Source organism: Talpa europaea (assembly GCF_964194135.1).
Source record: "Talpa europaea genome assembly, chromosome: 14".
In the NCBI taxonomy this organism is placed as follows: domain Eukaryota; kingdom Metazoa; phylum Chordata; class Mammalia; order Eulipotyphla; family Talpidae; genus Talpa; species Talpa europaea.
Genome location: NC_140082.1, coordinates 19,588,269 through 19,613,196, shown reverse-complemented (window position 1 = coordinate 19,613,196; position 24,928 = coordinate 19,588,269). Strand labels below are relative to the sequence as shown.

The window sequence follows — 24,928 nt, the reverse complement described above, 5'->3', positions numbered from 1 at the left end:
GTACGTATGTGAATTACACCTCAAAGCTGTGAGAGTAAAAGTGTCTGTCTCTTTATCTATCTATCTATCTATCAATCTATCTACCTACCTAACTACCTCCCACCCATCCATCCATCCACACACAGAGATCAAACTGAACATATGATAAATGGACACTTGCTTGCATACACACAAGTTTAACAAGAGTTATTTGTGGGTGTTGAGATTAGTAGTGATTATTATCTTTGTTATTACCTTTTCTGCATTTTAAAGAATTTCCTCCTGCATACCTCCATCATTTTTGGAATCAGGAAAGAAGCCACAAAAGGTTTTTTTCTTTTTTTTTGTGGGACCCTCACCGGCAGCTGGGGAACGAACCGGCACTGCAGGCAGCCTCGCAGCCCAGCATTCAACAGCTGCGCCACCAGGGGAGGCCCCCAAAAAGCTATTTTTTTGTAAATAATAAATTTTATTTTCATATTCCCCATACAATTGCAACCCCCCCATTCTGACCCCAATCGCTCCCTTCCCGCCCCCCGCCCCCCAAAAAGTGTCTCTGGTTCATAGTTTTTTGTTGATTTTGATTTTCACTTTCTTATAGTTATTCATTTTCCTGGTCCCTTATTTAAGTTTTCTAGATTCCTGCTATGAGTGAGACCATTCGGTATTTTTCTTTTTCTTTTTGGCTTATTTTGCTGAGCATGATCCCTTCCAGCGCCATCCATGTTGCTGCAAATTGCATGTGTTTATCTTTTTTGAATGCTGAGTAATATTCCATGGTATATATACACCACATCTTCTTGATCCAGTCATCTATTTTTGGGCATTTGGGCTGTTTCCAAAGCTTAGCTATTGTGAATTATGCTGCTATAAACATAGGGGTGCAGGTGCTCTTTGGAATTGATGTTTCTGTGTCCTTTGGGTAAATACCTAGGAGTGAAATTGCTGGATCATATGGAAGCTCTATGTTTAGTAGGTCAAGAAATCTCCACACAGCTCTCCATAGTGGTTGGACCAGTCTGCACTCCCACCAACAGTGCAGGAGAGTTCCTTTTTCTCCACACCCTCGCCAACATTTGTTGTTGCTAGCTTTTTTAATATGTGCCATTCTCACTGGTGTAAGATGGTATCTCATGGTAGTTTTGATTTGCATTTCCCTGATTACAAGTGATGTCGAACATTTTTTCATATGCCTGTTGGCCATTTGCATTTCCTCTTCAGAGAAGTTTCTTTTTAGCTCTTCTGCCCATTTTTGGACTGGATTATTTTCTTTGTTGTTGTTGAGTCTCATCAGCTCTTTGCAGATTTTTGTGATCAGTCCTTTATCATTAGCATTGCGTGCAAAAATGTTCTCCCAGTTGGTGGGGTTTCTCTTTGTTTTTGTTATTGTCTCTTTTGCTGTGCAGAAGCTCTTTAATTTGATGTAGTCCCAGCTGTTTATCTTTGCCTTCACTATCACTGCTTTGGGTGATGTGTCTGTAAAGATGTCTTTGATGTACAAATCACGTAGTGTTTCGCCTATATTTCCTTCTATATATTTTATGGTTTCAGGTCTTATGTCTACTTCTTTAATCCATTTTGAGTTGATTTTTGTGTGTGGTGTGAGGTAGTGGTCAAGCTTCATTCTTTTGCATGTAGCGACCCAGTTTTCCCAGCGCCATTTATTGAACAAACTTTCTTTGCTCCAATGCATAGTCTTTGCTCCTTTGTCAAAGATTAGTTGACCATAAATCTGTGGGTTTATTTCTGGATTTTCTATTCGATTCCATTGGTCTGTATGTCTGTTCTTGTTCCAATACCATGCAGTTTTGATGATTATGGCTTTGTAGTATAGTTTGAAGTCTGGGAGTGTGATGCCTCCATTCCCTTCTTTTTTTTTCAGGAGAGCTTTGGCTATTCGGGGTTTTTTGTGATTCCATATGAATTTCATCAATAATTGTTCTATTTCTTTGAAGAATGACATTGAAATTTTGATTGGAATAGCATTGAATCTGTATATTGCTTTTGGAAGGATGGCCATTTTAATAATGTTTATTCTTCCAATCCATGAGCAGGGGATGTCTTTCCATTTCTTTGTGTCTTCTTCTATTTCTTTTAACAGTGTTTTATAGTTTTCTTTGTATAGGTCCTTTACCTCTTTTGTTAGATTTATTCCCAAATATTTGATTTTTTTTGATTCAATAAAAAAAGGGATGGTTTTTTTGATTTCTTCTTCTTCAGATTTATTGTTTGTGTATAGGAAGGCTACTGACTTTTGCGTGTTGATTTTGTATCCTGCCACTTTACTGAACTGATTGATTAGTTGAATCAAAAAAGCTATTTTTAAAGTTTGCCTGAACTCAGTCCTGGATTAGGGAGCCTGGGGAGCAGAGCAAAACCACGCTGGGTGCCCATCATGTGTCCACTATTCCAGGGGAGCCCTGGGGATCTCTGAGGGTGGTGAGTGGGAACACTTACTCTTTTGCAGCACAACATCTAAAACATATTTGAGTTCTTCTGCTGACAACTCCATATCCTGTTGAAGTGGAGACAATTGCTTTTTGTGACCCAGTATCTTCTTACAGTTTCTTTCAACAATGAGCTTAATTTGACTTGAGAGCTAGTCCATCCCTCAGCACCCTGTTGCTTGCCCGGGTGCCCTGCACTGCTGGCCGCTGCCTGCTCACATATCTGGGACCTTCCAGCTACCCAGGGAGGGAGGTAAGTCAGGCCAACCCAAGCATGCTTCACCTACCCCTGAGCCCAAGCTCCCTAAATGGCTCCTGTGTCAGAGGACACTGGGATCTGAGTGTCCAAGCCTCTGTCACAGCAGAAGCACCAGGATAGCTTCAAGAATGCCCATACTGGGGCTTATCCCAGGGGCTTATCCCAGAAGCACCGGGAGAACTTCAAGAATGCCCATACTGGGGCTTATCCCACTTTGATCAGGACAACTGGGAGTATGGTTCATTGATTACTTTAAAAGCTCTGGGGATGAATTTCAGAACCATTGTCCGAGATGGTCCAGTAAATCCCACTAAATCTCAGCACCAGCTGCACTCAGAAGCTTGAGAGAAATGCAGGTCTTAGACCTAGGCCAATATTATTTACAACTACCAGCTGAGAGATGTCAAGGGAACACGGCTAGAGCAGTATCAAGGACATAGGAAGCCTGGGCAGGACAGGGAAGACTCCCACCCCCTGACCCCCAAACAGCCAGGATCTCCAACAAGCAAGCTGAGCAGCTGAGAGGGTGGGAACGGGCAGGGAAAGGGTACGAAGCAGGGCACAGACGCTCCAGGGTGCCTGACCCACAGCTGCCCAACCTGGGCACATCTCTGTTAAGTGGCAGAATGCTGGCATGCATTGGTGGCATCACAGTAACTGTCTTGGCAACACCACCTTCAGCAGAGCAGAGAGAGCATGATGAAAGTGCCAATTTCTGGGCAGAGGTCAAAGGGATCCCCTCCTAAGGCTTTCTGTAGTTCCCACATAAAGTTTCTGGGCCTGGCTGGGCTCCGCTGGGTGCTGTGGCCCCATCAGTGCAGTCTGGAGTGAGAGCTGTGAGGAAGAGGCCGTCCTCAGCCCTTCTCAAGAGAACAGGGCTGCTTTCTCCCTGCCAGCTCCTGCCTGCCTCTGGATCTGTCTCTTGGAAGTGTCACCTCATCCTTAGAGGGGGAGACCAGGCCCCTCGGCCCTGCAGGGCATCAAGGGCACGGGCAGCCCTACCTCACCAGCGATTTATTCAAACAGGGCCCGGAACCGCTGCTCCTCCTCTCTCTCCCAAGCTGGCGAAGTTGGCTTCTGAGGCTAAAAATAACCAGAGGAACTTGCTTGGGAGCCACAAGAGAGAAATGGACATTTAGTTTCCCAAAGAAAAAGCAGGAAATGCAAGGCCTGGGCAGGAGGTGGTGCCGCCCGCTGGTGGAGAGGCCAGGACCTCCATGGCAGCCTCACATGCCTGTGCTGGGTGGTGCCCAGAACTGGCCACAGCCAGTAGCATTAGGAATGAGAGTTTCCTCTCCTTGTGAGGACTCATTTGAAGAAATGTCTGGAAGGGCTTACTGGGACTGGTCGTGCCCTCCTCACCTGACAGATGAGAGGACTTTTGGAAACCTGCCTCCTGGCAGAGGCCTGGTCCAGCCAGGGCTGCCATCACCCCTCCCCTTCTTCCACCGCCTACTGCACCACCTTGACTATCATTACCTGCTTAATCATTTGTCATGATAGATGGTAAATCTTTATAGGCAGGATCATTCCAGTACAGAGCACTGGGCCGGGTCATGGCAAAAGGTGAGTACAGGTTTTGGATGTTTTGTTTCGGGTCTGCTCATAATCTACATCCCAGGGAGGGCAGCAAGGAGAAGAAAGTCCTTCCTAAAAACTGGTCACTGCTCGAGATGGGGGTGTCAGATGTTCTGGTCACACCAGCATCTCTTGGAAGCCTTACAACCCTTGGACAAGAATAAAACCAGCCCCAACCTCTCTCCCAACAGACAACATCAGGGAGAATTGATGTGTTCCCCAAGCCCACGGTCAAAAATTCTACCTGCTCCTCCCATTTTTGTTTATCAGTTGCTTTTCTGAAATTGCATACTTTTAAAAGAGATTCCAACCACCTAAAAACCATCAGTAACCTCTCAGGGAACAGAGGGAGTGGGCAGTTCTGTTAGAAGAAAGGTCACTTTTGTTTTCCAAGAGGTTAGAATCAAGGTACTTCCTTGCATCGAGGTAACCATTCCTTGAACTTGGGAATTTTAAGTGATGTTATGGTCTGAAGGAAATTTCCAGGACAGTCGCTGAATCCCACCCTCCACAGTAGCCCAAGAAGGCTCACCTCAGGAAGGGCAATATCTCCATTTCCGTCTATGTCCCTGTGGGCACAAAAACCATGTTGATAATCATAGATTCACTGCCGGGGACCAACCTCCGGCAAAATGTCATGTCAGGGGTTCCTGAAAGGATGAGATGGCCTCGGCGACCTGTAAGGGGCTGAAACTTAAGGGCTGAAGGGAAGTGGATGAGGTAGTGAGGAGACACTAACACTTGGATGAGGTGCAAGGATCTTCTGCCGTGAGGCTCAGCAGGTCTTTATTTATTCATTATTAGTAATAATAAAAAATACATCATCATGTGTAAAGCAAAAACAATTAGTGTATTATGTTCCATAGACTACTGGCTCCTACAGGTCTCAGCAGATGGTAGCCTTCAAGGTTAACAGATAAAAAACCAGACCTAACACTAAAACTTATTATTTCAGCTAGACAATTATTTAAAACAGTGGATAGCCGCCAGTGCATCACTATCAGCTAAAGCCTAAGCATAAAAAGACTATTCTATTCACATGGCCTTCAGCCGGAGACCAGCTGCTACTCAGCTACCAGAACTTTTTCTATCTAGAAATTCCTTAACTCAAATAGCTTAATTTAAAAACTTTCCCAAGAAACTTCAAGAGAAGGCAAAAGAAGGACCCACTACAACTGTTGTGCTGGATTGCTTGTCAGGCATGCACAACAAACCGTCTCCCATTGTCAAGTGGGCCAAACTGCCAACAACTAGTTTCTAAACAGACAATTCTCCTTGCCATTTACTGACAGTATGCTGATACATATAATTTATTGCCTAATATACTTTCTGATACATTTTTCTCTCTCTATGTCTAAGAACAAAAAGCAAAGGGATGCCAGATCTTCAGCCCCATGGTGTGAGGCCCTTTCTCTTTGCTGCTTGTCAGTATCCTATCTGGCTGGGGCAGCAAGGCCCTCTGCAGCAATTCACTTCCCCATTACACTCTGCAAAGCTACAGGGTTCAGAGGTGCTGGAAGGTTCTGTACCGTAGAAGCCTTCCTTTTCTGTGACTGCATTTCACAGGGTGTGCAGCCTCCAGGCACGGACCTCCCTCTCCACTCATCACTCAGACCTTGCTCAGCATGAAAGTTCGAGGAAGACCTTGCGGTCATCACTCCAAGCAGAACTTGTCCATTCTGGATTGTGAAAGAAGACACTCAGCTCGTTGAGGGTTAATCACTCGCGGGAAACTTTTAAAAGCTTATAGAGCAAGTTGAGGTGGAACCAACAACATCACTTTTGAAGCTGGATTCTTCACCCTTGGCCCTTCCCCCATCTATATGTGAACCCCTGAGCCCACTGGGAGGGTGTGTTTCTGGGCTCACAGGTGGAGGAATCAGGAGAACCGTGACAGCAGGTTTACTTTGCTGCCCGCTCATATAGGGGAACCCGCAGCACTTCGGAAGTAGTCAGATGAGAGGAGGAGCAGGCTTCAGCTGTCAAATATGAAAATATCTGGAAGAATTCAGTTGGTTTTTTTTTAAAGATTTATTTATTTATTTATACAAGCACTGGGTGCAGTCAGAAGCGCGGGAGGTGAAAGAATTCACCAGAGCCTGAGCAGGGAGAGAACAGGCTTATAGAGGGAGGACAGCGGTCTGAGAAGTCTGTCTTGCCATGTGGGACTGTTAGGGGGAAAAGATGTCCCAAAGCTAATTCCATACAGGCTTTGTGGACTCCACCCCCACCCCAGGCCAAAGCCAAAGACACTGGGAACTCCAAATCCCATCACCATCAAAGGGAAGGTAGCTGGGACCTGAGGGTGGGGTTTAAGCAGCCAGGTGGATATAAAAGGCATACACATGGGCTTTGGGGGATCCCCCATTTTGGCTCTCCGCCAGCTCACAGCGTCGGGCCAGCTCGGAGAGTGACTTTGGGTTTCCAGGTCGGCGGATCGGGTAGGACGCATTAAAGACTTTATTTCCCTATTTTCTCCCTGAGTTGTACATTTTCCTTATTTCCTTTTCCCTTGTAAATAAACCTTTTATTAACCTTGTGTGTGTGTCTGCAGTGGAGTATTAATAAGTCCCTTGTAAGCGCGCGGGTGAGGACTCACAGCCAGGAACCCGTTCAATATCGGTGCTGCTCTATAACAGGACCCTCGCCGGCTGCCACTGCACCACCATGGGAAGCCCTGGAAGAATTCAGTTTTACAGATTAAATCCTGAAGCATTTCAAAAGACAAATTATTGAAAATTCAAAGGGAAAAAATAATCAAACATTAAGATGAAACCAGGATAGTCCCTCTTTACCTCCTCACCCCCTGGGCCTCCACAACATAACCCTTTCAGGGCTTTTCATTATAGTTTAGGAGTCTCCAGTGAGGATGAAGCCAAGGGAAATTGAGCTGAAGGTGGCTTTTCTGTGACTGAGCTACTTGTGTCTGTTACTGATACTTGTGGTATCACAGCAGATGGTACATGTGTATGATATTCACTATCACAGCAGATTATACGCTGCATTTCTTAGGTTCAATATCACCTTCCATTAATCACTATTGTACATGCACTGAGAATGGAGTTACCTTTGACCTCACCCCCTTAACAGACAGAGAACATGAAGGGTAAGAGATGGGCTCAGCCACAGGAGTTGCCGATCTGCACGGATCTCGCATAGGGTTCTTTTGTGTGAGTGGATACTGGTCAGTTCATCCTCAGTGTGTATCAGTATCTGAGAGAAGACTGGAAAAAGACTTTGCAGCAGAGTTTTAAAAATCAAAGACTGCATTGCTTCTCTGTTGCTGACGAGAAAGAACCACGGCTTCTGCAGTCAGCGGGAAACCCAACCAGACTTTGTAATTGTGAAACTCAGTCCACAACACAGTGCAATTCTATGCCACTAGACAAAACAAGTAATAGCAATTCACAATGCCGAAGGACAAACAGGAGCCCGAATACTTATGTCCCTTATCCAGAACAGGCCATGCAGCCACCGTCATCTCTATCTTGTTGTCTCAGGTTGATACTTTGATGGGAATCAACAGAAACAGAATTAGTAGAGCTTGTCATTCTCTGGGATCCCTAGAGAGTCTCCATTGGGAGAAGAAATAGGTTCTTGAAACTTGAACCACTCCCCCCCCCCCCCGCCCCTGCAACAGAGTTAATGGATGAAAGAGAAACTTCTTCCACAGAAATAACCAAAACAAAATAATTTTGCTAAGACCTTTTGAGGGAGAGATGGCAGAATATTGGGTATGTGAAAGGGTACTAAAGTGGAGCTGAAAGAGTATGTGAATCTTGAGAGTTGGAATAGCCACCCCTTTTATCATGCACAGAAACACCTCTGGCATCCCCCTCATGTCGCTCCCACTCCAGAGGCTTCTTGGTAATAGAGTCTGGAAAATGAAGGGCTTCACCCAAGAGTGTCTTGTGAGCCTGGTTCTGGGGTCAGTTGGAAAGAGCAACTGTTTCATGTGAGAACGAAACTGGAAATATGCCTTTGCTTGCTGTTCGGTTAAGACCCTCTCTTTCGCCCCCTCCTGGTTTCTCAAGTAGATCATGGAAGAGGACAGGGGGCCATGACTCCAACCACCCTCTGGTGACATCTCTGGTTGTAAAGCACCAAAGAGGGATCCTTGAAACTCACCGGGTAATGGCCTTCTTCTTTGAGAAGATCCTCAGGCAGAAATCTGCTTCCTGATGGGGCTCGGAAGTGCTGGGAATCAAGATGTACTCCCCAGGGGGCAGTTTGAACCGGTCAGAAACTTCCCTCTCTTTGAGGAAACTTTTGCTCTCAGCCAGGGGCGCGTGGGATCTGAAGAAGTCTTTGCTCAAGTGCTCGTCTTTGCTTGGGTACTGCAATAGGAGTGCGAGGGGAAGTGGTTTTCCCGGCTGCGGGTTTCGGCTACTTGGACAGAGTTGAGGGACTGGCATTGAGTGTCAGGTGTGAGGCTGAAACGGGACCAAGAACTTAGGACTCCATGGATTCTCAACTGTAATTTGGCATCTACCCACCTGGTAAATAGCGTAGCCGATGGTCAGCACATCAGCTCCAAACCTCTTGAGTTTCCTTCGATCTTTCTGCATCAGGGCCACAAGGAAAGTGCATTCCTCCTGCCCCTCATCTTTCTCAGTCAGGGACAATTTTATCTGTGGATTGGTCCAAAAGGTATCTGCCATTCAAAAGAGGCAGGTTATTTTCCCTTGAAAAAACGCCCAAAACAAAAAACAAAGGGGACACACACATCCTACCCACGCCCATCAAATTCCCCAAACCTGAGAAGGTGTTTCTCCCTGTCCTGATTTCCCTCTTGCCCTATTTTCTACAACCCCCTGGGAGAATGAAAAGGGGTCTCTTTTCCTTCTACCTCTTGGAACCATTTCCCATGCAACTGTTCAAAGACATTCTTCTGCATTTTGTCCACTGCAATTTGTTCCATCTTTTTTTTCCCCATTTCGCATTTCAAAGGCGAGTGCTGGGCACTGTGCTTGCCTCCCAGGGCCCACTCAATGGTGGTGTGATTTGAGCAGAAGTGACCTCAGGCCACCTCCAAGAGTGAATGCTGATTGTTCTACATGATTCCCTCTTGCCACAGGGAACTTGGACAAGTCCAGTCAGCAGCATTCACCGGGCAGACAGGCTTAAGGAATCCCCAGTTAGAGGGAAGATAAGGGCTTTTGTCTGATGACTCTTAGGAGTTCTTGCTGAGCAGGTCAGTGAATGAGGGCTGGGAAGCCAGCTGCCCTCCCATCCCTGTAAAATGAAACAGCCTGAGGGAGAAGTCAACAGAGCAAAGAGGGCAGCACAGGCTATCACAAGCATATCACTGATCGATCTGTGCTTGAAGCCCACTCTGCTCCTCTGGACTTGTCAGTTATGTAGGATAATCATTATTTCTTTTCTTTTTTTGGAAGATTTATTTATTTATGCATACAAGAATTGGGGTACAGGCCAGAGGTGTGTGGGTGAGAGGATTCATCAGAGACTAAATGGGGAACAGGACAGGCAGACTGACTGAAATACACTGCAGAGGGAAGCAGCAGGCGAGACAGGAGAGGTCTGCTGCGCCATATGTGGGTCACCTCCCTGGCCGGAGGTCAGGCTCATGCTGTAGAGGCTGCAGATAGCTGCATAGTGCTGAGACTTAACCCCTCATGCCACCAGGGAGGCCCAATTCTTTTCATTTCTAAACTAGTGTGAGTGTGTTTTCTATTACTTGTCAGGGAAGATAACTCAAGTGGTATTATAAAGGAGGTTCCTTGAGCAATTCTTATCCAAAGTCCTACCAAACCTTTTTGTAGGGTAAGGAAAAATGTTAGGCTTTTCTGCCCTCCTGCCATCAGGATAGATGATGGATCCTTGTGGTCCTGAATGCATGCCTGATGGCAGGCACCTGGAGTAGGGTGTGGGCATAGGTAGATGGGATTCACCTGGGCTGAGACTGGGCTTTTAAGGGCAGCATAATGGGGACTCCAGCAGAAGCTGAAAGAGAAGCCAAGAAGGAGCAGAATGAACAGAAGAGCAGAGAAGCAGAGAGAACGCCAGAGAGCCCAGATAGAGTGAGGATTTGCTGGGGGCTGTGAGGACTGCCAGCCTCCCGGCCTCCCAGCACCCCTGCCTGCCATATGCCTGGTGAACCCCAATAAAAGACCTGCAAACACCACTAAGGACCCTGACTCCTCCTTTACCCAGTCTGCCGGATCTTAGAAAACCTGCACAGTTGCCATTCCTGAACTTTACACTTTGCCATCCTCTTTTCCCAGTCATCACTGAAATCCTTCTGTCCAGTTCCATGTTTTGGGCCTTCTCTAGGGTCCTGGGCCTGATCCACTGATGTCCTGGTTTGGACTCAACACTTGGGGATGACAAAGAGAAGGGCAGGGAGACTACCAACCCAGGAATTTGCGGGAGCCTCCAGCCGTGGAGCCTGGCACCCAGCGTCCTTGGTGGACCGTCACTTCCCATTTGTGGAGGGCATCCTCCTCTAGGGAATCAGGAGTGAGGTTGCAGATATCCACTTTGTCAAAATGGGCCTTGAAGTCTGTAAATGCCATCCTGCAGCCAAGTGGAGAGAGACATGTTCTGGAGGGATGACATTGCATGACCGACTCATTCATTCAATCATCCAACAGTTATTGAGCACTTGCTTCTGTCCTGGAGGATTGGGGAGAAATCAGGCCTGGGGAGAAGAAGATAGACTCCCTCCCAAAAAAAGGAAAAGAAAAGGTTAAGAAAGATAAAAAGGAAGAAAATCTTAAAATATCGGTTGATATATATATATATATAAGCACTACAACGGAAAATAAAGTAGGGTGAAGGGTGAGCGTACAGTGTGGGGATATTTTAGATAAACAGCTAAGGGAACTGTGACTGTCAGGTGGAGGCCTGGAGTGTAGGTGTTCAGACATAATGACTTTTTGGCAGTCCAGGTAGTTGGAGAACAAGATCTTAAGATGGGTAAGTCAGTACAGGATGATGTTCAAAGATAATGGTGGACCAGGGTGGTCATCATAAGGCTTTCAGCTTTGACTCTGATTAGATGGAGAAACAGTAGGACGTGTTAACATGACCCATAACCCTTGACCCATGAGAAAGGGCACAGATAGAAGTGGAGTCACCAGCTATGAAGTGTGTGCTGTTGTCCAGGTGACAGATGAGGGTGGGTCAGTCCAGGCTGGTAGGACGGGAGGTGGTGAGGAGCAGTGATCAGGTTTAAGACATATTTTGAAGGTTGAGCCTATAGGACTGGCAGGAGGATTAAATGTGAGGAAAAGAATGAAAGGCAAGAAGATACGTGGTTTGAATAGTTGGATGGATAAAGACGGAGAAGACTGTGTTGTAGCAAGTTGGGGAGAGAAGGATTTGAGGTTCAGGCATGTGATCCTGTGAGGTGCTATTGAGTAGATATTCACAGGGAGATACTGAGTAGATCCTTGAATATATGGATCTGGAATTCCAAGGACAGGAACTGCAGATATAAACTTGGGAGTATTGAAACCATGGGTGATCCCCAGAAGAGTTGTGCATGTTTGACAGTGTCTTGAACCTGCTCTTCGGAAGGCAACATTGTCTGTCACTTTTCTATGAGTCCTATGACACAAACGTGTGCAGAAGAAATTGATCTTAAGCCATATTCCAAGCTGGTCAGAACCAAGAGACTACTGACACAAAACCAAGAAAGCAGGGAAAAAGAAGAGATTAGACCACACCCAGAAGCAAGGGGTCCATCCCAATAATCTGGAAGCCTTTTCATATACAGATCCATTTGTAACTATTTGATCAGACTTATTCAAGCCCATAAAATTTACATTCCTAACTTTTATTTCCTTTCACCTCCATTTCTACAAAATCATTTCTAGTTTCCAGATTTGAGTCTTGCCTCCTATCTCCTTGTTGGTTGACCTCACAATTAAAAAAACACTTTCTTCCCCCCAAAATGGTGCTGTAGTGGTTGATTTTGATGAGTGACAGGAAGTGAGCCTATTGCTGGTTTCAGTATCAGTGTAAAGACAGTGTGATATTTTAATTTATAAGAAATATTTTGTCATTCAGGTGACCAAAATACATTTCTCATATATTTGGTCTTTATCCACAGTTCCTGACAAGTGGCTCCCTGAACTTGGATTTTCTTAGAGTTGAAAGTGATAAAAAAAGTGTCTTTTGTTATGTAAAGGAGGGGAGTTGGAATGCATCTAATGAGAGGGAGTAGATTTTGCTCCTGTCTAATGACCCAAAGGTCACAGAAACATTAATTCAAAAGGGCACCTGCACCCGTTGGTTTATAGCAGCACTATTTGCAATAGCTAAGCTATGGAAACAACACAAATACCCCCAAACAACATGACTGGATCAAAAATATGTGGTACATATAAACAATGGAATATTACTCAGCAATCAAAAAAATAAACTCAGGCAATTTGCAGCAACATGGATGGAGCTGGAAGGGTATCATGCTCAGTGAAATAAGCCAGAAAAAGAAAAATACTTGATGGTCTCACGCAGAGCAGGGATTTAGAAAACCTAAATAAGGGACCATGAAAAAGACTAATTATAACAAAGTAAAAATCAAAATCAACAAGCAACTATAAACCAGAGACACACTGCGGGGCAGGGGGCGGAGGGGAGGGATTAAGGTCAAAATAAGGGGGGTGGGAATCATATGGGGAATATAATCAAGATGAAAATGCATACAAGTTGCAAAAATGAAAAATGATGTAAAAAATATATAAAATGAAAAAAAAAAGAGGGGGGAACGACTCAGGCAAGAATTCACTGGCGTGAGCATATGAAAGGAAACAGAACCAGAAATCAGACATCTGTGGTCTTGCAGAGTTGGAAGAGTCAACTGTTTCCGGGTCCCACAGGAAGAAACAAGTCTTGAAATGATTTCTAGAGATAAAGGGCCATTAACCAACTTTCCATTAGCAAAGATTCTCAGCTCTGTGGAAAGGCCAGATTAAGAATTCCTTCCCACTGATCTGTATTTTGAGATGCTCCAAAGGTGGCTGCCTTCAAGGGTCCCTGTCACCAAGTTGGGCCTGGAGGTAGTGACCCCAGGAGCAGCTTGCTGCCTGCATGCAAATTCACTGGGCTGCAGATTCAAATGCAAAATTGGATGGTGGATGGTTTAGTGGAGGGAGGCTGGGTGAGAGCTGGAGGATGAGCCTTCTGTTTCCTGGGTGACATGGATTCCCTTGACACTCTAAACAAGTCTGGAGATGGGGAGAGTCCCCAACACGTGACACATTAAATCCTTTGCCAACCTGGGTGGATATAAGGGTTTTGAGACAGGTGTGTGTGATTTACTGAAATGTATGATAAATTATAGGAAGAAATGGGGTGTTCTTTACACCCAAAGTCCATGGGAGCTTGTCATACCTGTTTTGCAATTAATACAGAAATAAAGAGGTAAGAACTGTACCAGAATTCTCCATCATCCAGAGCAGCGTGACACAGGCGCTTTTGCTCAGCGGGGTCCATAGAACGCCACTCAGGAGAACTAGGAGTAAACCAAATCATCATGTGGGTCATGAGTAGTACAGGCCTTGGAGCGGGGGAGCACCCTTTCCTAGGGTATGTGGTTATGAAAGGAATAGATCCTGGTCAGTGACTATACCATGGACCTCAGAAATGTGGCAGAGGCTTTGAGATTGGTCAGAAAGTACATTTCCAAGCACAGCCAATGGAAGAAGGTGCTTCTCATGAGACCACCACAGGCAGGGAAACTCACTTGAGAGCTGACAGTTTGAAAAGCCATAATAAACTGGTTTGACAAGCTTGTTTGACATTGATCTACCAAGTACTTTCTTTCTGCGACCTCCCTAGGAAGCTGGATCTTGTTCTGCCAGGGGGACTTGCCTGTCCTCAGGTGAGCAGCTACCTACTGCCCTCCAAATTGGGAATGACACCTCTAAGGCCACTGCTTCTTTGGGACATCCTCCTCCCTCCAACACACACACACACACACACACACACACACACACATATCCCTGTCTCCAGAAGCAGTTCACCCTTGAACCACTTGGGGTGATCAACCTCCTGTGCAATAGAAAATCCAAATGTAACTTATTGTCAGTCCTCCTTATCCTGAGGGTTCTGCATCGGAGGATTCAGCCAACCATTATGCAAGGTTGGTTGAATCAGTGGCTGCAGAAGCTGCTGAGAGGTAACAGATCTGAGTATAATGAACATGTACAGTTAAACCTGTGCTGTTGAAGGATCAAGTGCAGTTCAAATGGCGCTGCCACCACCTCAGCACTCTCATGGGGGGAACCATTTCCCCATACCCCGTGGGTCTTGACTCCTGGGGGAGGGCTCAGAAGAGCCAAATGAACCCAGAGTCTCTCTCCAGGTTCCCCCGGTGGGGTCTGGAGAACAGAACTAAGAGCCTTGATTTTCCTTTGGGCCATTTTCTTCCAATGGCTCAAACCCACATAATGGGTCCAAAGGCTCAGCTGAGCTTTCCAGCCTCCCTCTGGCACCAGGCAGAATCAGGATCTGGGATCAGGGTGGGGACAGACCCTCCCATCCCCCCAAGGCTGCCTGGAGGCAGGCAGTCCCCAGCTGTGTTCCAGGAAAAACCCACTTCTCCCTCCTCCTCATGTTTCTCAGGGAAAGGAAAAAGTAGCCTTTGTCCTTTTAGAGACTCTGTCCCCTGAGGTAAGGGACTCTATAAATCTTAGGAGCTAAAAGCAGTCTCATTCCTTTTGATTTGGTTATTTCTCTTCCTTCCCTTTCTACCAGGAGAGGAAGGCCGAGTTCGTGCCTGCCTTGATATGGGTCTGGTGAGAATCAGTCTCTGCCAAAGTCCCTTGGTTCTGAGGGGGTGGAAGGCAGGAGGGGGTGGGGGTGGTGGGAAGGGAGCAGTGATGGGGACACTTCAGTGTCAGTCTTGAGCCCTCAAGCTGGAGTCTGGTTAATAAAGCTATTGTAGAGCAACCCCTATACAAAACGGGGTGCCTGACTGTGGGTCCTCACCCATGCGCTTAAAAGGACTTATCAATGCTCTACTGCAGGCACACGTGAAAGGTAGTCTGGAGTCGGGGTGGGGTCCACAAAGCCTGTATAGGATTAGCTCAGGACATCATTTTCCCCCTAACAAAGCCACAGACACACACAGATGACTGGCGCCCCCTGGAGACTTGTCTGAGCTGAGGACAAACACAGACTTGGCTTTAATCAAGTTCTAGATTTGTGCAGACTCCCTAGAGTCCTAGGAGCTGCAGGTGGGCAGAGAGGACAGCAAGAGCCCAAGCTGGCCAGAGCTCTGGGTGAGGAAGGAGAGAGGGAGACAGTAGAGACAGGTCAGGGTGCATCCTGCCTGTGCACACCTGCTCCATCCCATCATCCCAGTCACAGGGGCCACCTCTCAAGGGACATGGAGGGGACACAGGCTGAAAGGAAGACCTTTCCTATAAATGGAGTCAAATGAATAATGCTGGTCATCAGAGCAGTCGTAATGGCTGAATTTCCTATTCCACTTTGTCTGCCTCTCCTGGGCCACTGGGCTTCTGGCCAATGGACAGAGAATCCTGTACTGACCTGCTGGCAACACTCAGGGATTCTCACACCCAAAATACTCATTGCCAGCACACACACATACACACACATGCTTCACTGGGGCCACTCATATGCGGAGATAAAGACCCACGATACTTGGGGATGTGAACTGTCCCCATGGGAGGCAATACAGTCACCGACATGAATACAATCCCAGGGAAGACAAAAGGCCACTCTAAGAGTCTTCCCTGAGAGTCAAGTTTGACTGCAAGGCGGGCCCCAGGGAATGAAGGGGAAAGAGGTGAGGTCACCCAGAAGCCAGGGGAGCACGTTAGACAAACTTCTCCTCCTTCCCAGGACACCCCAGACAGGCTTGGTCCACTGGACCCCATGAACAGCATTAAGGTGGGCGCCAGCCAGAGAGATGTGGAGGGGACCCACCTGTCGCTCCAGGACCCATTCCACTCGCCCCAGCCCCAAGTGTTCCGGACTCTGATCAGCTCAGTTTTCTGGCCTCGGACGTTTACCTGGAAGGCAAAGGCAGCAGGGGAATGTGAAAGGATCAGTTCATGTGTGAGTTCCGGAGTGGTTCCTCTCAGCCGGGGCTGGCTTTACCCGAAGCCTCTTGATTTCCATACATTAAAAACATGTCAAAACTCATCCATTCTTAACTTGCCCTCGGAATTGTCCTGCTAAACATAGTGGATAATGTGGTATGAATCTTCAAATGAATGAGTTACTTGTTAGACTGCAAATTCCCTAGAGGCTTGTTTATCTGGGGAGCCTCAGAATCCACAGCTAAGGTGAAGAGTAATTCTCAGTAGTGCTCAGTGAGCTACTACTGACTTTTCTCCATCCTTAGCCTCTTACAGCTGAACAACAAGCATAGAAACACATGATGGGAATTTAAACAGCAACAATAAATAAAAACCACGTCTAAGTCTTCCAAAGCCAATATTCTCCCATTTGGGGTGTCATCTGAGGATCTCTGCCATCCACATCTGTAGCCCAGAGTCAGTAAAGAAAGCCCAGCCAGCCGTCCCTACTCTGCTCTGGGGCAGGAACTGCACAGGTCACAAGGGTTTTGGAAAAACAGAAAATAAGACTTCTGCTCATCAACTAGCCAGAAATTTGAGCTCTCAGAGCAGTTTCCCCTGATATAGGTATGTATGTATATGTGTATATACACATAGGTATACATGTATATACACACACAGGTATATATGTATATGCACGCATACATCACACTACACATGACAAAACAATATCAGTGTGAATGAACTGAGTTGCTCCACTTTCTTGGATTTTATTCTATCAGAGAGTTCCAAGTCCAGATTCATACAACCCTGGATGTTGCTTTGTTGATTGATTCTTGAATTTGGAGAACCTACTATAAGGGACTTAGGCATCTGTGGATTTTTGGTATCCATAGGGGTGGAACGTTGCCCTAAAACCAATACCCCACAGATACTAAAGGACAATTGCAGTTAAGCTTTTGAGGAGTCAACAGTTATGTGCAGCTAGTGCCCCTGCATCAAGCGTCCATTGTGTATGTGTATCTGTACCAATCTCCATCGATCCATCTATCTCTACCTAACATCCATCCATCCAACCATCCAGCCAGCAGCCAGCCAGCCATCCTATTAAGTCTTTTCTCTGGAGAGCACTTTTACAGGATTGATGTGGAATTAGAGAAGAAAAGAAAAACAAAGATTGGGTTCTCCTATCTGCTGCACAAGTTGGGAACTATGATGGAAGCTCATTTGCTTTTTTTCCCTGATTTGTGGTTTTGAATGCTGGCTGCCTCCTCTAGATGACACATTCTCTGAAGTCTGAAAGCACAGTTTAAGCTTCAACTCACTAAGGAAAAGGTTGAGCATGTTCATGGCTGTCCCTGCACCCTCCAGCAGGAGTGCACATCACCTACCTGATCAATTCCCGTCACAGTGTAGTAATGAAATTTCACGAGACCAAAAGGTGTCCAGAGTTCAGAATCTGCAGTATTTCTGACCTAAAACATGAAAATAGCACTGTTTGGCCCATCGTGTAAGTCACTCCCCTACCAGGCCAGACCCAGTTCTGCCTGGCCTGGCATCTTTGCTCCCCAGGAGGAAGGACACACAAAATGTTCCATAGGAGGCTCCTAAGCAGTGACAATGAGGCATTCCCAGCCTCTCCCAGGATGAGAAGAACCTCATTCCCAACAAAGAGTTGACTTTCTGGCCCAAACAAAACTGTCTGGGGGTGCACAGTCACATGCATGAGGAGACACTTTGTTACACTCAGCTCGTGTCACCAGCATGAAAACACCAGGAGATGGGTCCTTTAGTAGCAAAGAGAAAATTCCCAAGGTTAACTCAAGAAGAAACAGAAAACTTGGATAAGTTTCACAACTAGACAAGGCAAAACTATGTGTGTGTACATAAAGAAAGTAGAAAAAATACTGTTAATTATCTACTGATATATTTTCCATGATGTGTGACATATTCAAAGATTCCAGAAAACAGTCGGGTTTCATTTCATGAAATCAAACCTAGCCCTGCGTTCCTGAGTGTGTGTGGCTGCTTGTATGAGCAAGGGCAGAGCTGAGAAGGGGACACACAGCACCGCTGGGGTAGAGAAAGGGACAGAGATTTGTCGGGATTGTTCTACCTGACACAGCAAGGGTGTCTGAGCTTCGTCATTTGAAAGACATAAATAGAAACTTCTGCTTGGATTAAAATAAACAAACACTGCCACTCCCCAGTCCTGGAAGTGCCAGCCCTCCTGTGTGTGCTCAGGGCACCTGCTCATGCCTCTGACTCTGGCAGAGAGCTTGGAAGGGAGAGACAGGTGGCGACTTACATCGATGTAGCAGCCCACGAGAGAGCCCCTCTTCAAGGCCTTCTCGAGAATCTCATAGAAGTTCTCTGGAGCCTCTTTGGTTGTGAAGGTCTCGGCTACACCCCCAGTGAAGTCTTCCATGGCCTCCATGGCCCAGCCCCCATAGAGTGCCTCATAGCTCCCATGCAACCTGTGAAGCCAGAAGTTTGGAAACGGCTGCAGGGATAACGATGGTCACCTGTTGGCGCCCCCAGCCAGAGGTTTTCCTACTGAATCAGAAATGTCCCAAGGATTGGCCTGGCTGGGTGGGATGGAAGGAAGATGGGAAGTAGGATTTGGGGTCTACTTGATGCTCTGAAGACACAAGAAATGTCTGTGAGATAGGCAGCCTGGTGTGGGTTACTCTGACTGTGGGTTCCAGTGCCAGACCCACCTCTTACAGCTGAGTGTTCTTGAGCTAACCTGCTCATAATTCAGTGTCATGATTTGCAAAGTGGGGGCACAGTTGTCCTCTCCCCTCTACGACTGCTATGATGTTTAAATAAGTCTCTCTCTCTCCTCATAGGACCTGACCAAGAAAGAATGAGTCGTGTAGACAGAGAGGTAAGGAACTTTTCCTGCCTGGTCTCAGGTACTCCCAATCACACAACTGCACACGTAACATGTCTGTACATGTACACACACACATACCTGCACACAGAATGTGCATATAGACACACACTTTATGGATGTATACTCTGCTTGAGTTATAAAATAACCTTTGTAGGTGTGTAGCAAAGTTCACTATTGTTTTCATTTGCAGTTTCTTTTTTTTTTAAAGATTTATTTATTTATGCATACAAGAGCTGGGGTACAGGCCAGAGATGCAGGGGGTGAGAGGATTCACCAGAGACAGAGTGGGGAACAGAACAGGCAGACTGACTGAAATAAACTGATGAGGGGAGCAGTGGGTGAGGCAGGAGAGGTCTGCTGCGCCACATGGGTCCCTGTCTAACCGGGAATCGAACTCATTCTGCAGAGGCTGCGGATTGCTTCATAGTGCTGTGCTTAATCCCTTGTGCCACCGGGGAGGCCCCCATTTACAGTTTCTTAATGACAAATGATGTTGAACATCTTTCTATGAGCTAATTTGTCTTCTTTTTCGTAAACCTATTCTGTACTCTTCTCCTTGAGGCAAAGGTTTCAAATTCTACCAACTGACTCAAGCCTTTTGCACAGCTTGGGGTGGGGACAGGTGAGGGGTTCCCTCTTCTGAGCTCCTGGAGAATGAAACCACACCCAACCCAGCCCCAAGCAGAGAAGCTGACCCTAGAGAGGAGGGGTCCCTGATGGTAGGACTGGGTTGGAGGACTGGGTTGCCCCACCAGGCCCGGAAAGCATCCCCTTTGCTCACCCCAAGCCTGTCAGTGGCACCGAGGGGGTTTATGCAGACCAGGTGGGCATGTGGGCAAAGGAGCACCTTGGGTACTTTCATGGTTTAATCCCATCCTGCTGATTTCAGGATTAATTAAGCCTCAGTTTACTGTCACTTTATATGGCCACTTACATACCCACTTGGAGGTAGAAGCATGGCCTTCCTCCCTGCTTCCTGTCTCTGAGGATGGACTTCCACAGCTTAAAGATCCAGATAGTGCCCAAGGGGATCCCATGGGAGCTCTGCTATCATGGCCTGCTGCTGACTAGCTGGTGGGTTGGAAAGCGACATTGCCAGAGGAACTCCGGCCACACGGGTGATTAGAAATGACTGTCGAGATTCTGCTTAGCCGGGGTTCCCAGGTTAGTGACATCCACAGAGACAGAAAGTAGCAGGGTGGTGGCCGGGGGCTGCAGGGGGGAGAGTGGGGGAGGGGGTGTAGTGTTGAATGGTGCAGCGTTTGAGTCTGGCAGGATGAAGCTGTGTGGGTGATGGTTGCCTAACAATGTGAATGAACTTGATGCCGCTGAAATATACAGTTAAAAATGGGTAAAACAGTCAATTTACAATTCAAAAAATTTTAAAGGAGAATTCCAAAGTGGGAAAGTGACATCTCAGTCTCCACTGGCCAGGAGCCCTAAGCCTTCTGCCCTGGCTGTGCTGGCGGGGACGTCGCCCAGAAACATCCCTGCACTCTGGCTGCTGCCAAAGGCAGGATCCACATGCAGGGGCGGAAAGGGATGCACGTCGCCACGTGTCTGAGGATGGGCACAGCTAGACCCCGACAGCAGCTGCCCCAGCCACTCCTTTTCCACCTCAGCCCTGACTGGGCCCCAGGCGGGTGGCCCTGCCGCCCACACGTGCCATCCCAGAGCCTCAGTGTCCCTCTCCACGGCTGTCCCCTGAAAAGGACCCAGGAGGGAGACGGGCATCCCTGGGACAGGGGCCTGCCCGCGCTGGGCGACACTCACTTGGCATAGGCTTTCTCCAGCAGGGCGCTCCAGAACTCATTGTTGTCGGCCGAGTGGAGGTAGTGCAAGCCGTCACTAAAGGTGGGCAGCCGGTCATCAATCACCACGTCTACCCACTCATTGTATTGCCAGAACTGTCACCCGGGGCAGAGACAGATGGCAGGGTTGAGTCTCACAGGAGGTCCAGCACCCCTTTGTCCACGTTATCACTTTGCTTTTTCTCCCTCACATCTGGAGGAAACTCGCACGTGGGGTCTGCGATGGGCTCAGCTGTACTTTGTCCACGGAGCCACGTGCAGAGCATCCCACCCGCCCCTGAAATGGGCTCAAAGACCCTGCGCAGCCCCCTCAGAGCCAGGGTGGACACTCCAGGGCTCTCCGACCAGTTCTCTCTCAAGAGGAAAAGGCACCCATGATGACCAGCAGCTGCAGAAACACCTGACATCACACTGTGCCCCAATGAGGTAAGTTCACTTACCTGGAAATGGAAGATCCCAGCATAACCGGAGCCAAATGTTTGGTCCTGGGGGACCACTCTGGCCAGTGCTTTCTCGTTGAGCGTCAGGCAGGCAATGGTGGCTATCAGCCAGCAATTACCTGTAAGTGAGAAATCATCAATCGCAGTTCTTACTGCTAATTTGTGGGAAACAGGACAACTCCATGGCCAAAGGAGATGTGGGGCATTCCAGATGGGACCACGTTTTTTTTTTTGTATCTTAAAATATGAGAAATCTCTCCCCTCTGCCTCCCTTCCCAGCTCTCCTGCCCACTTAGCACAGACCGCTCTTGTCTTGGCAGTGGTATAGGTCATGTCCACGGGGGTGTCACTGTGCTCTACTGCACATCAGGTCCGTGGAAGGCCAGGAGGCCAGGGCTGTGAGAGTTAGTGTCAGCGGGCCAGGGTGAGTGACGTCTCATCCTGCTTGGCCTGTGGCACTTGGGGTGAGCTCAGAGGGAGCACTTTGCCAGGGTTCATGCCTCCCCAGGCTAGACTTAGCATTGTTGTACATAATAATAGCTTCATGGGTATCATCTACTTTCACTGATCTTGCACTTTCAAGATTTGTAGACTGATCTGCTGGTTTCCCCAGCTATAACCTTCAAGTTAGCCCACATTCAGATGAAAATATATAAAAGTGAGTGTGAACGTCAAACAGTGTTTGAACCTTGCGCTGCACAGATTCCCACATGCATTCATGCGCTTATACTGAGCATGGGGCGGGCAACTCATCTCTACCTACCAGAGCTCTAGCTGCTGCCTGTGAAAGACGTCTGAGCAGACATTGGGAATTACCTGTTAAACCAACAACATCCCCATTCTACCCCAAATCTATTTGCTTGTAGTCGATAATACCACTTGAATTCATTGGAACTCGAGTGTGGCTTCCTGGGAGCTGACATTTCTGGAAAGTTCTTTGTACCACTGGACTTGGGATGCTGTCACACAACACTTTTTTGGTCATTGCTAGAGACTATTTTGCAAGAAATGTGCTCAGCTTTTGAAGGGAGAGATTCAGATGCTATTTATACAATTCAAAATAAGGGAAAAACCCCCAGAAGAGATGAAAATTACTTATCACTGTTGAGTCTGTGCCAATGGATAGGTTTGGCCACCTCAAGCACGATGCTGGGTGAGGGTGCCCGCAAAGTTCAGTTTGTCGGGTGAAAGCATGCAGGTGGCCACTGATAGGGAGGGGCAACGATGGTGTTGGTGATAGTCAAGTGCTTATTGGGGGGGGCTGGTTCACAGCTGTCCATTTTATTGTTATCCTTTATTCATATGGTTCTTTTTGCATAGAAGTGGGGTATAGGCCAGATGTGCAGTGGTGAGAGGATTCACCAGAGACAGAGTAGGGAGCAAACAGGTGGACTTACTGAAATACACTGCTAAGGGCAGCAGCGTGCTAGACAGGCGAGGTCTGCTGCACCATATGTGGGTTAGATCCCTGGCTGGGGATCGAACTCAGGCCACAGCAGTAATAGCACTGAGACTCAACCCCTAGGCCACCAGGGAGGCCCTCCTTCATTCACATGTTATATTCTTTTTTTTAAACCTATTTATTTATTTATTTATACAAGCACTGGGTACAGAGGGGAGCAGCGGACAGCAGGAGAGGTCTGTTACGCCATGTGGGACCCTCACCAGGTGGCTGGGGATCGAACTGGTGCTGCGGAGCTGAGCACAGCTTCTAAGCCCAGGGCTCAGTTGCTGTGCTACCAGGGGAGGCCCCTCACTCATATGTTATATACAATATTCAGATGTAGAAAAAGTGCCACAAAATAATATCTGACATCAACTATCAACTAAGGTTGCAATTTCAAAATAGTTTTATACCAAAGTGACAAATTAAAACTGAAAAAAACAAAGGAGTCCCATCAACGCTTTTCTAGTGAATGATAATCTCTAGTGAAAGAGTATCACCAGGGGGATGGAGGGCTGGATGAGGGGAGTAGGTTAAGAATGGGGTTGACAACTGAGAGGGGGATGTTGAAGAGAACAGGGAGAACCTCTTAGGGGGGCTAAACCTCAGAAAATGAAGACCAATCTGAACACTTTTTTTTTTTTTGAAAAGCCAAGTTTATATTTAGAATGTATAATTCCATGTATCCACCATGTCTGTGTCTCTATGTCTATCATCTACCTAACTACCTGCCTGTCCGTCATCTGTTTATCTTCTGTCATGATGCATGTGTCTGTCTGTCTGTCTGTGCATCAATCATCTATCATCATTCTAGGTGTGACTTTTGAGTTCTGGGAGGGTAACTCAGCCACTTGTCATGAAGCTCCCGGCATGTCCCACTTCATCCATCAGACCACAGTGGTGACCTCAGCTGTGGGGAGCTCAGTGTCTGCTCCCGCTCACAGTAGTTTGCTCTCTTTGGTTCATTCCTCTGGGGGTTGAGGTGGTCCCTAAAGCATGAACCCCAGAGGCAGTGTGGCAAAGTGGTTAAGAGGAATTGGGGGCCCTGACTCTGCATATCTATCATATCTGTGCTTTTGATAATTTACTTTGCCTCCCTCAACTTGGGTTTCTATATAAAATTGGGAGCGTGGTTGGGAAGACCAAGTGAGGCAATGAGTGCTAAGGGGAGGCCTAGCAGGCGACCGAGCTAACGTTCTGATGGAGCCAGCAGCCAGGCAGCGCCTCTGGGTCTGTCTGTTCTCTGAAAACCGGTGGGGAGCAGAGCGCCAGGGATGTGGAGTCCTCTGGCTCCCATTCAGCAGAGCAGGAGGCCAACTGGGGAGGAGGGGGAAGCAGAAGATGGGAGCAGTCATGTTCCCCAATCCCTGTGCAGGGAGTTGCTGGGACCTGTTCTGCTTGAGCCTTGGCGGCAGCTCAGACCCCCAGGAGCATCTGTCCAACCACCAGCTCTCCGTGCGCGACCCTCTCACTCACCAAGCTGCCCTTGGCGGATGTCAGTCCTGGTGGCCCCTCCGAGAATGAATTCTGGGTTTTTCACTATTTCCTGGAAGAATGAGGGCATCGTCAGTGAGGCCTGGCCCTCCCGCCCCTTCCTGGCTGGCTCTCCTTTCTCGCAGCAGAACACTTCATTCCTGTTTCATTATTTCTTTCCCTTGGAGGGACAGCCTAGCCTCATGGTAGGATGCGCCAGTCACATCACTTGGCCCCTCCATCCCCTCTGCCTACATGCCCGTCAGCGTAGGAGCCTCTTCTCTGCTTGGGGAACTTGGTCTCACGCTCAGGGAACCTCCCTAGGAGGCTTTCATCCCCCCAAGCACACTTGGTGTCTTCTTTCCAACTCATACTGTTTTAATGAAACCATCTTTGCTGTCGTTGCCTGTGACGCCCCCTTCAGAGCCCGTCTTCTGTGAGGCTGGCACTGGCTTGCCTGTGAGAACCCCATTGCTTCCTTGGCTTCCTACACCATGCCCAACATTCTGAGTGATGGTCACAGTGTGTTGTGGTGGCGGGACAAAGGGAGGCTGTGGTAGGACGAGGCCTTTGGGGGAATC

At 47.5% G+C, this 24,928-nt stretch overlaps 2 protein-coding genes across 2 annotated transcripts in view; both read right to left on the bottom strand.

The window, feature by feature from the left end:
- Positions 1–24,928, bottom strand: part of LOC311183684 (calpain-9-like) — a gene marked incomplete at both ends in the record, with an annotated part of 87,381 nt that overhangs the window by 15,079 nt on the left and 47,374 nt on the right. The gene's annotated exons all lie outside the window — the stretch shown is intronic.
- Positions 1–24,928, bottom strand: part of LOC311183588 (calpain-9-like) — a gene marked incomplete at both ends in the record, with an annotated part of 39,710 nt that overhangs the window by 12,409 nt on the left and 2,373 nt on the right. The window contains 10 exon segments of the mRNA XM_084253139.1: positions 8,392–8,600; positions 8,760–8,917; positions 10,640–10,800; positions 13,667–13,744; positions 16,186–16,271; positions 17,672–17,755; positions 18,589–18,757; positions 20,953–21,086; positions 21,431–21,549; positions 24,351–24,420. Coding sequence (XP_084109265.1) covers positions 8,392–8,600; positions 8,760–8,917; positions 10,640–10,800; positions 13,667–13,744; positions 16,186–16,271; positions 17,672–17,755; positions 18,589–18,757; positions 20,953–21,086; positions 21,431–21,549; positions 24,351–24,420 — 1,268 coding nt within the window.